General features: G+C 31.9%; 1 protein-coding gene across 1 annotated transcript; it reads left to right on the forward strand.

The window, feature by feature from the left end:
- The first annotated feature begins 9058 nt into the window (after positions 1 to 9058).
- Positions 9059 to 13709, forward strand: LOC126692318 (laccase-4). The gene is made up of 6 exons (XM_050387880.1): positions 9059 to 9237; positions 10607 to 10758; positions 11049 to 11293; positions 11865 to 11993; positions 12106 to 13035; positions 13328 to 13709. Exons 1-6 carry the CDS (start codon positions 9148 to 9150, stop codon positions 13456 to 13458), a joined length of 1677 nt encoding a protein of 558 aa, XP_050243837.1. The 5' UTR covers positions 9059 to 9147; the 3' UTR covers positions 13459 to 13709.
- Positions 13710 to 14039: the final 330 nt, after the last annotated feature.

Below are 14039 nucleotides of genomic sequence, written 5' to 3' on the forward strand. Positions count from 1 at the left end.
CGAGTCTTTAATTAGATCTAACTGAGTCTCCATAATGGCCTTGTGAAAGAAACTAAGGACTTGTTTGGACTGAGGGGTAGGGAGGGGGATTGGAGGGGAGGGGAGTAGAGTAGAGTTGGCTGAAAATAAGCTAATTTAGGTCAAATCTAGTTTATTTTACTTTACTCCCTCTCCCTCTCCATCTCTCTCTCTCCCTCAATCCAAACGGATTATAAGCTGACGAAGAAAGACATTAGTTTATAACTGTAACAAGTGTTTTTCTTGTTCGAAGGGAGAAAAAATAGGCAAAGTAACTTTCAACACTTTCAAAATAAATTTAAAGTACGAAGAGTTCTTCTAAAAAAGTCCTACATTTATTTGTCTTTAAATTCTAAACAAGCGCTCAAGGTGGCTTTAGACCATTAACAGAAGCCAGTAGTGTCAACAATGGCATACCCTGCAAGTGCAAGAAATGAAAGATAATGATTATTTCCTGGAAAAAAAAATATCAACATATAGATTAACATTTAAAAAATTGAAACCATATCCCAGTTTAAGTTACATGAGATAATATTTTCACAACAAAAAGCACATAAATAATAGAGACCCAACAATCGTCTAGTGTCTTCCCAATCCCAAGTAGGCATTGGGAGAAAATGGGCAAATGCCCCTTTCAAAAAAAAAATCTAGCATTTTGCCCTCTTTCCCAAACTAATTAAGGAAATGCTCCTCTTTTGAAACTCGATTTTCTCAAAATCAAGTTATTAAAAAAAAAAAATTCTAGAGCCCTATAGTGGCATTTTAAGGAGTCTATAGTGACGTTTTAAGAACCTATAGTGGCGTTTTGTAATCCAATCTCCATGAAGTCGAGTTACATGCAATTTTTTTTTTCTTTTTTTTACCTATAACTCGACTTCATGAAGATCGGATTATAAAACGTCACTATAAGTCCTTAAAACGTCATTATAGGCTCCTTAAAAATGTCACTATAGGGCTTAACTTGATTTTGAGAAAATCGAGTTTCCAAAGAGGGGCATTTCCCTAATTAATTTGAAAAAGAGGGCAAAATGCTGGATTGTTTTTTTGAAAGGGACAAAAGCCAATTTTTTCCGTAGGCATTGACCAAGTAACTGTGTGACCAATTTGTCACATTATTGACTGCCTCAACAGTGTGTTAGCCTGGTTCAAAATTGAGATTATTAACAAGATTTGTGTTGATCCCACGTAGTATGCATTCTTGAAGATCCCCTTGTCTCCAAGAATGCATCAACAAGCTTATTCTTCTACCCAAAAGAAATAAAAATCAATAAGCTTATTCATTTTTATGATGAGCTTATTCAAGTATTCAGCGTTTCAACCATATATAAACGTACGGATACTGAATGTTATAATTGTGGATGCACGCAATTCAAGCCAAACCTTAAAATGGAACGGAGCCTGGGTGCCCAAAGGAAGAAAATAAAGAAGAAAAAAAAAGTATATTCTCTACAATTTTATATTGGACAAAATTTAGATATAAAATTGGTTGTAATTTAAGATTACAACTTTACTCAATATCATTAACATAATTACATATTTCGAAAATCTAATCGATATGTTACATGTTCTTTATACTCTTAATACACATGTCAAATTTTATGTCAATTGGATATTATTTACTATATGATCTACGAGATTATATTTTATGTATAATTTTAAACTACAAAAAATTCAATTTAAATAATTTATTGATGACATAGTTATTGATTTTTAATTTTCTAGAAATTATTCAAGCATGGAGGATATAAGAAGAAAATATAATCTAATGGTAAATTTGTCAAAATTTACCTTTTATAAAAAAATATTGAGTAAGATTGTAGCCTTAAACTACAATTAATTTTGTAACTAAACTTTTTTCTTTTATACTTAGGCCTCCTCTTAAAAATCTTGACCCCTTACAATTTTAGATAACATTAGGCCCCAAATTTTCCCAATCAATTCCAAAATATACCCACTTCAATTTATGTATCATTGTGCAAAAATATATTTATGCAACAGTAACTATGTAAAGTTATTATAGGTATGCAAATGAATATTTTAATATTCTTTTCAATGAGGGCAGTGGCTTTTGGTTGAGGAAGAAAGATATAATTTGGGATAATAATAATAATAATAATAATAATAATAATAATAATAAATTAATAAGGAAATAATATTTTAATGAAGTGTAGTATAAAATAATAATCTAATGTAAGGTGCTTTGAAAAGTGAATATTTTTTTTAATAAAAAAAAGTATGTTCTTATGCTAAAATAAATAATAATTTTTGCACATGCTTATATGAATGCTGTAATATTATAAGAAACAATGATGTTTTGTATAATTATCTTTGTTAGTAGATGATTACATTGTAATGTATTATGAAACAAAGATTTTGTGTTTTTATTTTTGTTGATAATTTGTTAATGTAAAAATGAAAGCTTATTTTCAATTTCATTAATTTTTTTCTCTTATACTTTGGCCCCATTAACTTGAAATCCTAACTCTGTCTCTACTACTTAAATACATCATTGGTTAGCTACTGTTCCTAAAAGTAGTGTCAAATTCAATTTCAGCGGTGGCATCTAAGTACTAGAAACTTCTAGCTAGCATCTTAAGGCTACTCTCAATAATTCCTTCATATAATCATGTAGTGTATGCAAATTCCAATACTTGAATTCAAACTCACCATTAAAAAAAAAAAAAAAAAAAAAAATCAAAGCTTCTAACCACCAAACTTGGAATGGAAAAGGCACAATTATTTAACAAATCCAATACTTGAATTCAAACTCACCATAAAAACTCAAACAAACCAATTAAAATTTATCTATTTAAAGTTTACACAATTCAAATTCCAAGTACACTAACAATATCATAACCATAAAATAACACACACAAATTAAATTCAGTAGAAAAAAAACTTGATATAATAGACCATTTCAAGTTGTTAGTCTTCAAGTGCTCCTGTACCGATTGCATGTAAAATAAAATAAAATTATATTACTAATTAAAAGAATTAAAATAGGCCTTAAAAATAAAGCATAACTTATTAGGCAAATAAGTATAAATAAATATTTAATATGAATTGCACCTTCATTGACTCAACGTTAGTAGTAGATCCATCAAATCCTTATACTTGCAAATAGCTACTCAAGTTGGAGAGTAGCTTTGTCATTCATTTACAATACAAAATTTTAATATAACTTAAGTATATATACCATGAAAATACGATTATTATAACTATGATTATATATTATATAAATTTACCTAAAAATAAACCAAACAATGAAAGTATGAAGTTATTAAACAAATTTGATTTTTTTTTTTTTTTTATCAAGAAACATTAAAAAAAATGAGTCGAGTTACAAATCAACAAGGTTGACTTGACCTAACTCAAAAAAATGAGTCTAATTACAAGTTAACCTGTTTTTATTCCAGGTTGAGTTATTGTCCTTTGGGTTTGGGTTGGGTGCAATTATGTTAGGTCTACTTATAAGTGCATTAATTATCTTGATTTTTTTCCCCCAATAGTGTAATGTTTGAGAATTGGTAGTTAAGACCATCGTGCACCCTTGGTATGATGGTCATTCTACAAGTATAAATGCTTGTGGGGTGTGAGGGGCAAGGGTCGGGGTTCAAGTCTCTAGGAGAGAATTTCACACACATATACACTTAGATTAGGCTTGAGTAGAAATTATATCTTGTATCTAAAAAAAAAAAAAAAAAAAAAAAAGGAATTGGTAACTGAGGATAAAGATTTCTTAAATGCATTATGAATGTTATAAGTAAAAATAGACTTTGTGAATTAGTAATTTTTTTAGTGAGGGATTGTTAAAATGTGTCACATCAAATGGCTTGATATTGTGTGTAAACCATGTGTGTGATTCTGCCAAGTTACTTTCTATATGGACCCGCTGAATAGTCTTCATACAATTTTCAGTTCCTTAATCGATTGATCATTTTTATATTGAATTTTGACTTGTGGCTGCAGGGTTTTAAGAGACTCGAATTGCATATTATGCGTGGAGGGGTGCCAAGGGATATCTATTTACTTCCATTTCTGATTACTAATGCATGTGGCTTGAAATATTTCTTCTATCATTGTATAGATTCACTTTTAGTTCGAGTGTATTACTATTTGAAAATGACAAAAACCCCTTTATAGAACAACATGCATTTGTAATTTGTTTGTTATTTCAAATATAGTTTTAATATAGTATTCTTTTCAATACTTCCTCCCGGTAGACATGGTTTTAATTTATGAATCTATGACTGTATTTAAAATAGTGATGGTTAAAAAAAAAAAAAAAAATCTAAGAAATCCATGCATTTTAGTTTTAAATTTTAAAATCATCACTATTTTTTAGCTATACCTGCATTTTTATATGACTTATTTTTTAAACAAAGAAAGGCAATGAAAATTAACTATCCTAAAGACATTTAATTTGGTAACCCAAAAACAATGGTAATAAACCGTGTTGTTGCCAAACCTTTCCGCATGGTTGGCACACCTTGCACCTAAGTCATCTGGAACTGCTTGTGGATTCACCAAGCCTTTAATTTTATCTAGTTAAGTGTCCGTTTAAATACTGCTTATTTTGTTAAAAACTAAAAACTAAAAACTAGAAATACTATAGCAAAATAATTTTTAAATGTGTGAATAGTGTCGTGGGACCCATTTTTAATTTTTTTTCATGAATAAAGTATTTGTGGGTCCCGTGAACAATGCACGAGACTCATTGAACAGTGCATAGTGTCTCTTAAAATGCGTGCATCAAAAAAAAAAAAAAGGAAACGCCTAAATGCCCAAACGCAAGCGCAATCCAAATGCACAGTGGCCTTCTCAAAGAAACTAAGCAGGGGGAGAAAGACATTAGTTTGTAACTGCTACTCCAAACCATGAAGTCTAATGCAACTTGTAAAGAAAAATTTGCAAGGCAACTAAGAAATATATGAAGGTAACTAGTGTTTTTCTTGTTTGAAGAGAGGAAAAATCAGGCAATGTAACTTTACTTTCAAAATAAATTTTGTTGGGAGGAGCCTAGTGGGCTAAGTCCAGCAATTCTGTTAGAAAAGGAGGTCAGGTTAGATCGAGTATAGTCGGCCCGTTGGTGCTGAGCTACCACCCTTTGAGAAAATAAATTTGCACCCTTTTAAACGGCCAAAATGGCCCATTAGCATTAATTTTTGAAATATTTAGCAACAGAGCACTGTTTCGGAAATAATTAGGGAAATACCACTTTTTCTGGTACTCGAGCTTGGTGAGCTCGAGTACCATGTTTTTTTAATCCACTGTCGCCCCATATTCAAGGAGCCCTATAGTGGCGTTTTTAAGCCCTATAGTGACGTTTTCGGGCCCTATAGCGGCGTTTTTTTTTTTTGAGAAGATGTTTGACCAATGAAAAGATGGTACTCGAGCTCACCAAGCTCGAGTACCAGAAAAAGTGGTATTTCCCTAATTATTTCCGAAACAGTGCTCTGTTGCTAAATATTTCAAAAATTAATGCTAATGGGCCATTTTGGCCCTTTTAAACAGCTATAGGTTTTAGTGCAGTGGAAAGCATTTAATCCTAACAATTGATATCAAAGTTAGTCATGGATTCAACTTCCCTGCTGCATGGTGTTGGGGATTGTTGGGCCTGTTAGACGGGGAGGCTAGGTTGGGCCGAGTCTCTGTTGGGCTGTTGGTATTAAGCAACCACCCTTTAAGGAGATAAAGATGTGTTCTTATCATCAACTATAGTTTTTGGAGCAGTGAATAAACACTTGATCTAACAAATTTAAATTAGGCGTTCAGCTCAAGAAGATCTTCAAATCTCCAAGAATACATCGGTTATTTATTTATTTATTTCTTCTTATCATTATTTTTGGGAAGAACATCGTAGGCTTATTCTTTTTGTTTATGTGATTATATATTCAAGTATTTAACTTTAAACTTACAAAGTAGTGTTCTTTAATCCTTTTCATTTTAGCATTAGTCGTGAAAGTTATATTTGTGCATGCACGCAATTCAAGCCAACCCTTTAAACGCATCATTGCTTAGATACAAGTCTACACTCTACAACCCGTCAAAGTAATGTCAATTTTGGTTTGGCGGTGCCCTGAGGTGGCGCTAGAAAGTTTCTAGTAGAAACCACTAGCAAACATATTAGGGTCACCTGTCCTTGAGAGATTTTTCCTGTAATTATGTAGTGGGTAGGACAATGAGATTATACGCACCCAAAAAAAAAAATAGATAAGTTTTCAAAGAACTATGGACACTCCCATTAACGATATAAAAAAAAAAATTCATTAGGTTCAAATGCAACCTAAAATTTATGTTTATCAATTTTAGTTTTAGCTTTTCACATAACTTTTTCACCATTTTTTTTATTTATAAAAAAACCCTTAACATGACAAGTAAAATGACATTAATAATGAACACACGTGAACATCAATAATAAATTTTTTTGGTGGTAAAAATTAATAATAATTTATAACCTTATCATAAGAGTTGTGAACGTTTTTAGACTATAGCATTAGTTCTTCTTGCTTGCCTTCTAAGACTAAGAAAGAAGTCGCTACCAATCTAAATCTAAAGATTTGTTTTGGATAGGTTGCAATGGACGTGCGTGCTTCGTACTTGCTATGTTTCGTTGCTCTTATCTTGTCTCTTGTGGCGGCATGAAGCAGAATCTCAGGCATTCAAGATATGAGGAGAAAATATTTTAAGGAAAAAAAAAAAAACCTAGTAAACTTCTCTTTTTGAATGTACTTATAACTATTAAATTATAAAAAATATACCAAGATGATTAAAATATTTTATAATTTTATAATTTTTAATTTTTTTAATAATAAAAATGTAAATAGTAATTTAAACTTCTTAGAACTACATAGTAAACAGATTTCACCTAGAATAGAAGTTTCTTAACAATTTCAAAATTCAAATGTACTTATAACTTGATGAAGACTCTTTTTCTTTTTCTTCTTTAACAAGTATAAAAGTGTTTAAAATCAAAGGGTTAAAAGGGACTGTTCACCTGGCATTTAAGTGACAAAGAAATTATGTATGACGCAACTTTAACTCCCTTCCCAATAAGGAACTCTTTTCTTATCATGTTATTTATTTATAAGGAAATCTTTTTTTTTTTTAATTTTAATTTTTTTACTTTTTCAATTCACAAATTCATGGAGTTGTCGATTATATTTCATAAGATTCTTGTGAGGATTAATTCCGTACAAAGGGATATAAAGTTATCTTTTTAATTATTTTAAAGAAATAAAATAACAAAAGGAGAAAATAAGAAATTGAAAAAACAAAAAAGAAAAAGAAAAAAGAGAACCATGTGTATTGTGTAGGGCCAATTTCTTGGGTTGAGCTGAATTTACGCAAAACAAACGAAATCTACCTCTGACCAGATAATCTAATTCATAACACAATAAAATTGTTTTTTTGTTCTCAAATCTTTGATGCAGTGACTAACAAGTTTAAAAGTACATTTCTACCGTCAACTTTTTTGTCTTTTAAGGAGATAAATATGATATTTTGCGCAACAGAAAATGACAATTTCAACCATAAAAAGCCCTCTAGGATAGAGAAAGGTGATGATGTAATATTGCAATATGCAAAAAGGACAGGCAGAGTAAGGTGGGCTATATTGGTACTTAACCCACCTTTTTAAAAAAAAAAAATATCTTTTTAAAGACTAATTAATTGAACAAAAAATTACACTTTCTTTTTCACCACAAATACCTCTAGGTAAAGAAAAAGGAACATAACATGAAAACAAGCAAAGAGGAAGGTGCTAGCTGATGAGTTGGTACTTACCCACCGTTTGTTTAATCTTGTCTTTCAAACAAAACATAATGACCTTCAGGTTGGGCTGCTATCTGATGCATCACCTGAAAGGCATTTCTCAACTATTAAATATTGTGTATGTGAAGCATACCCAAAAAGAAAAAAAGCATCAACCAATACTGAACTCTCCCTCTACAAGGTACCATGATGTGTACTCCTTTTGAAAATTACATATACCGAAAATGACACTTGTTTAAAGACCGACAAGAGGAAAAAAAAACTCTTATACCTGTTCCTTGGAACGGACCTCTCATAGGCTTGTGGGAAAGGTTTTGTGAGACATCCGCATCACGGAGTTTGCTTATGAGATATTTGAAAATAAGAAATCTTGTTCTAAAATTACATACTCAAGAATCAACCTTGTTATGGGTTATTATTGGTGGGATAGAAAAGTAACTTCAATGGTAAGTTCAAATTAGAATCATTAACAACTAACTACTTATTACTTGTTGTGAAAACGTTGTAAACGTAACACCTCTCTAAACTTTATCGTATAGTTATAAACTTATTATTTGTTACTCTTGGAATTATCCTAAGTAGGACTACCTATATACCTTTACAAGGAATTTCAAATTTTCATATATAATCATGAAGTGAATTTTATGGGTTGAAAATTTAAATTATATCATTGAAAAAAAAAATTTTATATGTCATACCCTTAGTCTAGTCATATGTAAAAGCAAGCTATGTGTTGTAAAACTTCAATGGATTTTATTGGAGCCACTAGCTGGGTTGACTAAGAAACCACTTAAAAAGTTAAATGGTGATTTATGAATGGTAATTAAGCTTGGCATAAATGTATGTACTTATCAAAAAGTTAGTTCTGCCTTCATTAACTTATTAATAAAAAATTGGGTTATACGCTATAGCTTTAGATTTAATGACTTAAATTATTTCATTGTGGAATAAATATCTGGTGATTGAATAGGTTAGTTACCACATATTGTATCAAAGCAATGATTGTTAGCCAGGTTCCCAAGTGGAGTGCAACTGAGGCGAGTATAAAGTAACATATGAAACCTGAGTTTAATTTTAGTATAATAAGGTTTTTAATTAATCAGGTGAGAATGGCACGAGAAGCTTAACACCTTTATGTAGCATGCAAGTTATCGAGGGAAGCCTTCGTTTTCTATCTTGTTAAACAAGAATCCCGTAGTCCACCTAACCTAGAAAAAACGACGTTGGAGCAAAGCTTCTGTATTTCACTATAAGAGTGCGTTGGCCAGTCTTTCATGACTGCAACAAGCTAAGAAAAACAAAAGGTAAGGACAAGAACTAAAGTGAGATATTGAGAAAAGATCAAAGAGCAAAGAAATGAATTATTTCTGGGTTCGAGCTTTAGTTCTTGTGGTGTGCATTTTTCCAGTTTTGGTCCAATGCAGAGTTCGTAACTACAAGTTTAATGTAAGTATACATTAATTCTTTCTTTCCTCATTCTTAATATAATTGCCATTGTATGGAGCTATGAAGTTTGTGTTGGAGCTCAAGCCAAGCTAGACCTAGTCTGCCCATGAATGTATATATATTGAGAATTTTCCTTCACTGATTGTTCATTTATCTCATTCTCTCTCTTTCCCCACATTAAAATTTTGCATTATGCAATTGTGTACCAAATATTATAATTTTTCTCACTTTCTTTCTTTTCTCCCATTAAAATTTTGCATTATGCAATTATGTACCAAAAATATTGTATTGTATGAAGTATTTTGAGTGCAGTCACTCAAGCATTCATGCTAGCTTCCTTTTAACTTTAAAGAATATATTAAAGTTATTATTAATTTTAACGATAAATGATTTACAAATTAATGTGATATAATAGTTTCACTTCAATTACATAATTATTAAATGTTTAAATCATTTTTTTTTGTGATTAGTAACATATTAATTTGCAAGGTTTATGTAGTTAATTAATTTTATCATATCGGTAACATCACTCTAACTTTAATTTCACATGATAAACCTGACACTAAAAATATTGTATAGTATGAAGTATTTTGAGTGCAGTCACTCAAGCATTCATGTTAGCTACCTTTTAACTTTAAAGAATATGTTAAAGTTATTATTAATTTTAACTATAAATGATTTACAAATTAATGTGATATAATAGTTTCACTTCAATTACATAATTATTAAATGTTTAAATCATTTTTTTTGTGTGATTAGTAACATATTAATTTACAAGGTTTATGTAGTTAATTAATTTTATCATATCGGTAACATCACTCTAACTTTAATTTCACATAATAAACCTGACACTAAAAGTCAGAGGTCATCACAAGAGACTCATTTTTTCCCATGAAGTCAAGTCATGTGATTTAAGCTTTTTCTCAACTTTTGGAAATATATAATGATAAGACTAAGACTTGCCACGATTTGAATTTTAGAGCTCCATAATAATTGCTTATAGAAATATATATACTTAGTATAATAATTAATTTATACTTCTCAAGCAGTTTCATCTGTTTAAATCATTTTTTCTTCTAATAAAACTGATTTGCGAGGATATAAAATATCAAAATCATAAACCAATCATATTTCATTTATTCTGAAAGCGAAAGTCTATCATCAGTTGAACAAATCCTACCACCTAAAAAAGAAGGAAAAAAAAAGAAAAAAAAATACATAGATATTACACCCTCTAGTTGTTACGAGACCACTGTGCATTAATAGTAATATCTTAACAAACTCATTAAGACAATTGAGTACTTTTCAATGTTGCTTTCAAGTTTTATAGTCTAACATGTTGATTTTGATCTCTGGGTAACGTGTAAAGGTGGTGCTGAGAAATACTACCAGACTCTGTTCAACCAAGCCCATTGTCACCGTGAATGGCAAGTTTCCAGGACCCACACTTTATGCCAGGGAAGACGATACAGTGCTTGTGAAGGTCGTCAACCATGTCTCATATAATGTCTCCATCCACTGGTAAAACTACCAAATCATCCACTTCAACACTATAAATTACTCAAACCTTTATATTCAACATGCATATATAAAATATTTAAATAAGATAAATAGTCATGCATACAAACACAACAAATTTCACAGATTTTGTTCACAACTGTAAGATGATAAAAACGGAATCTGTAATAAACCAATATGAAAATTATGTTACATTAATCACAGTTTATCATCTCATCAAGTCGAAGAAACTTGTTATATAAACATGTTGCACCTTAAAAGTTAATAACTTTGTTTTCTTAATGATTTGGTAGGCATGGAGTTAGGCAACTTCGGACAGGTTGGGCAGATGGGCCAGCATACATAACTCAATGCCCAATCCAGACAGGGCAGAGTTATGTATACAATTTCACCCTCACCGGCCAACGGGGAACACTCCTTTGGCATGCACATATTTTGTGGCTAAGGTCAACCGTCCACGGTGCCTTAATCATCTTGCCTAAGCGTGGTGTCCCATACCCATTCCCTAAACCAGACAAGGAAGTTGTTGTCGTATTAGGTGAGAATAACATTTTTCTTTTTCTTTTGAAATTTGGTATAGGTTGGTCAGTCAATCTTCTTTCCTTTTTATTTTTCTTCAAATTATGTAATTAATGGAAGGTTGAGCTTTCTATTCTTTGAGAAAGTATTTTGTGTACCAGTTTCCTGGAGCGGATCATTAACAAGGATGTGGGCTAATAGTATAGGCCCAAATGTTTGTGAGAGTCTTGCTTCATAAAGTGGGTGCACAAGATTAATTTTGCTATTTTTATGGGCAAAATTGAGCTAATCTCATATTTTAAAGATGAAAATTGAACCAAACCAATATTTAGAAACCAAAATTGAATTGACTTCATTGATAGGGAAACAAAATTGTTTCATTTTTTAAATTTAAAAACAAAAATCCAAACTTTTTAAATTTGAAGAACCAAACCAAATTAATATAATTTACCCCATATAAGTATAATTCTGTCCATATCTCTCTCTGCTTGTAACACGTTCTGGTTAACTTTAATAAAATTATTTTTACTATCCTACAGTAATTCAAATGCAAACTCCTAAGCAATTTTATTCTTTCATATGAATTGCAGCTGAATGGTGGAAATCAGACACTGAAGCCGTGATCAACGAGGCTCTCCAGTCCGGACTAGCTCCAAATGTCTCGGATGCTCATACAATTAATGGCCATCCAGGGTCAGTCACAAGTTGTTCCTCAGAAGGTACTTCTTAATAAATATACCCAGCAAATCACATAAAAACTTTTACGCTAAGTTATATAAAGCAAAAATTCTTTGTACTCTATGTTTGGTAACTTATCTCAATCGTGTGCAGGTGGGTTCACATTGCCAGTCCAAAGTGGTAACACCTACTTGCTACGCATAATCAACGCTGCGCTCAATGAAGAGCTCTTCTTCAAAATAGCTGGGCATACACTCACAATAGTAGAAGTAGATGCTACCTATGTAAAACCAGTCAAGCTTGACACAATTTTGATTGCCCCTGGCCAAACCACCAATGTCCTAGTAACTGCTAATCAAAATTCTGGAAAATACTTAGTAGCTGCCTCACCATTCCTGGACACTCCAAATATTACTGTTGATAATGCAACCGCGACTGCCACATTGCACTATTCAGGCACACTTGCTAATTCCCCCACAACTCTAACTATTCCACCCCCACAAAATGCTACAGCAGTTGCAAACAAATTTATAACCTCTCTCCGAAGCCTTAATTCGAAAAAATACCCCGCTAAGGTCCCATTGAAGGTTGATCATAAACTTTTGTTCACTGTCGGACTAGGAATCAACCCTTGTGCTACTTGCAAAGCTGGTAATGGAAGCCGGGCAGTGGCTTCTGTTAACAATGTCACATTTGTTATGCCAACCACTGCTTTACTTCAAGCACATTTCTTCAACATTAGTGGTGTTTTCACTACTGATTTTCCTGGCCAGCCACCACATGTTTTTAACTATACGGGTACTCCACCATCAGTTTTACAGACCAATAATGGGACAAAGGCTTATAAGCTGTCTTACAATTCTACAGTTGAACTTGTTCTGCAAGACACTGGAATCATTGCCCCTGAGAACCATCCAGTCCATTTACATGGGTTTAATTTCTTTGCTGTTGGTAGGGGGCTAGGGAATTATAATCCAAAGACAGATCCCAAAAGTTTCAACCTTGTTGATCCTGCTGAGAGGAACACAATTGGTGTGCCATCTGGTGGATGGGTTGCAATCAGATTTCTAGCAGACAATCCAGGTAATGTTTATAGGTCCAGCTTTTAAATTTGGCTCCTAAATAATTCCTCAATTTCATTCTCGCTAGTCTCTACCTGGCTTGATAATTTTTTTTCAAATAAGTATAGGGATATGACAATTTTCATAGCTGCTAACATAACCATTTGTGATTGGTGTGTAATAAAACAACCACTATCACAATTGCTGAAATGGTAACCCGTGATTTTGAAAACATTGTGAAAAGTTTTGTGTGATTAGACTTATTTTTTTTGAAGAAGGTTCCTTATTGACTTCTGACTATTGTGCAATTGCAGGAGTTTGGTTCATGCATTGTCATTTGGAAGTGCACACAACATGGGGTCTTAAGATGGCATTTGTAGTGGACAACGGAAAAGGACCTAATGAGTCACTTCTACCTCCTCCAAGTGATCTTCCTAAATGCTGAACCACAGAGAATATATTTATAACCATACTTGTAGAGAAAGCACCACCTGGAAAAAGATGGTGGGAGAGACAGAGGCAACTCGAGGAAAGACTTAAATAGTTCTAATAAACAACTGAGACATAAGATTTAATTGTTTCTTGAGTGAATAAAAATGTTTGCTCAAGCTTTGTCTGAATAAATTTGTGCGAGCATTTTAGTTGTTGAAATAAATGTGTTTATCTTTTTTGCTAATGGAAGTGTATTTATTGGAATTTGCATGTCTAATTGTTATCTTATTATAAAGTTCCAATGGATCTTGCTTGTGCCTTCTTTTTTTCTTTTCTTTTCTTTTCTTTTTGTTAATTTAATCAAAGCCATTAACTGAAACAACACAAATTGAATCCTTATAATTGATAGCAATAATACTTTGGAATCGAGACCTTTCGTGTCATTTGTGATAGGTGCTTAGGAGAATAGTTGTTAAAGTTGAAATCCCATTTCCGATCATAAGATCTTAATAGGAAAAATTGCATTAACCTTTCCTGAAGTTTACTTAGGCTGTGTTTGTTTCGGATGTAAATAAAATTGGGAAAACATTTTAC

The sequence above is a fragment of the Quercus robur genome, chromosome 7 (genome assembly GCF_932294415.1).
Source record: "Quercus robur chromosome 7, dhQueRobu3.1, whole genome shotgun sequence".
NCBI lineage: Eukaryota > Viridiplantae > Streptophyta > Magnoliopsida > Fagales > Fagaceae > Quercus > Quercus robur.

Bases quoted from the DNA above. Each gene is read 5' to 3' on its own strand.
- LOC126692318 (XM_050387880.1), top strand. From the start codon at position 9,148: ATGAATTATTTCTGGGTTCGAGCTTTAGTTCTTGTGGTGTGCATTTTT. The intron at 9,238-10,606 runs GTAAGTATACAT...TAACGTGTAAAG, and splicing joins TTCGTAACTACAAGTTTAAT to GTGGTGCTGAGAAATACTAC. The intron at 13,036-13,327 runs GTAATGTTTATA...GTGCAATTGCAG, and splicing joins ATTTCTAGCAGACAATCCAG to GAGTTTGGTTCATGCATTGT.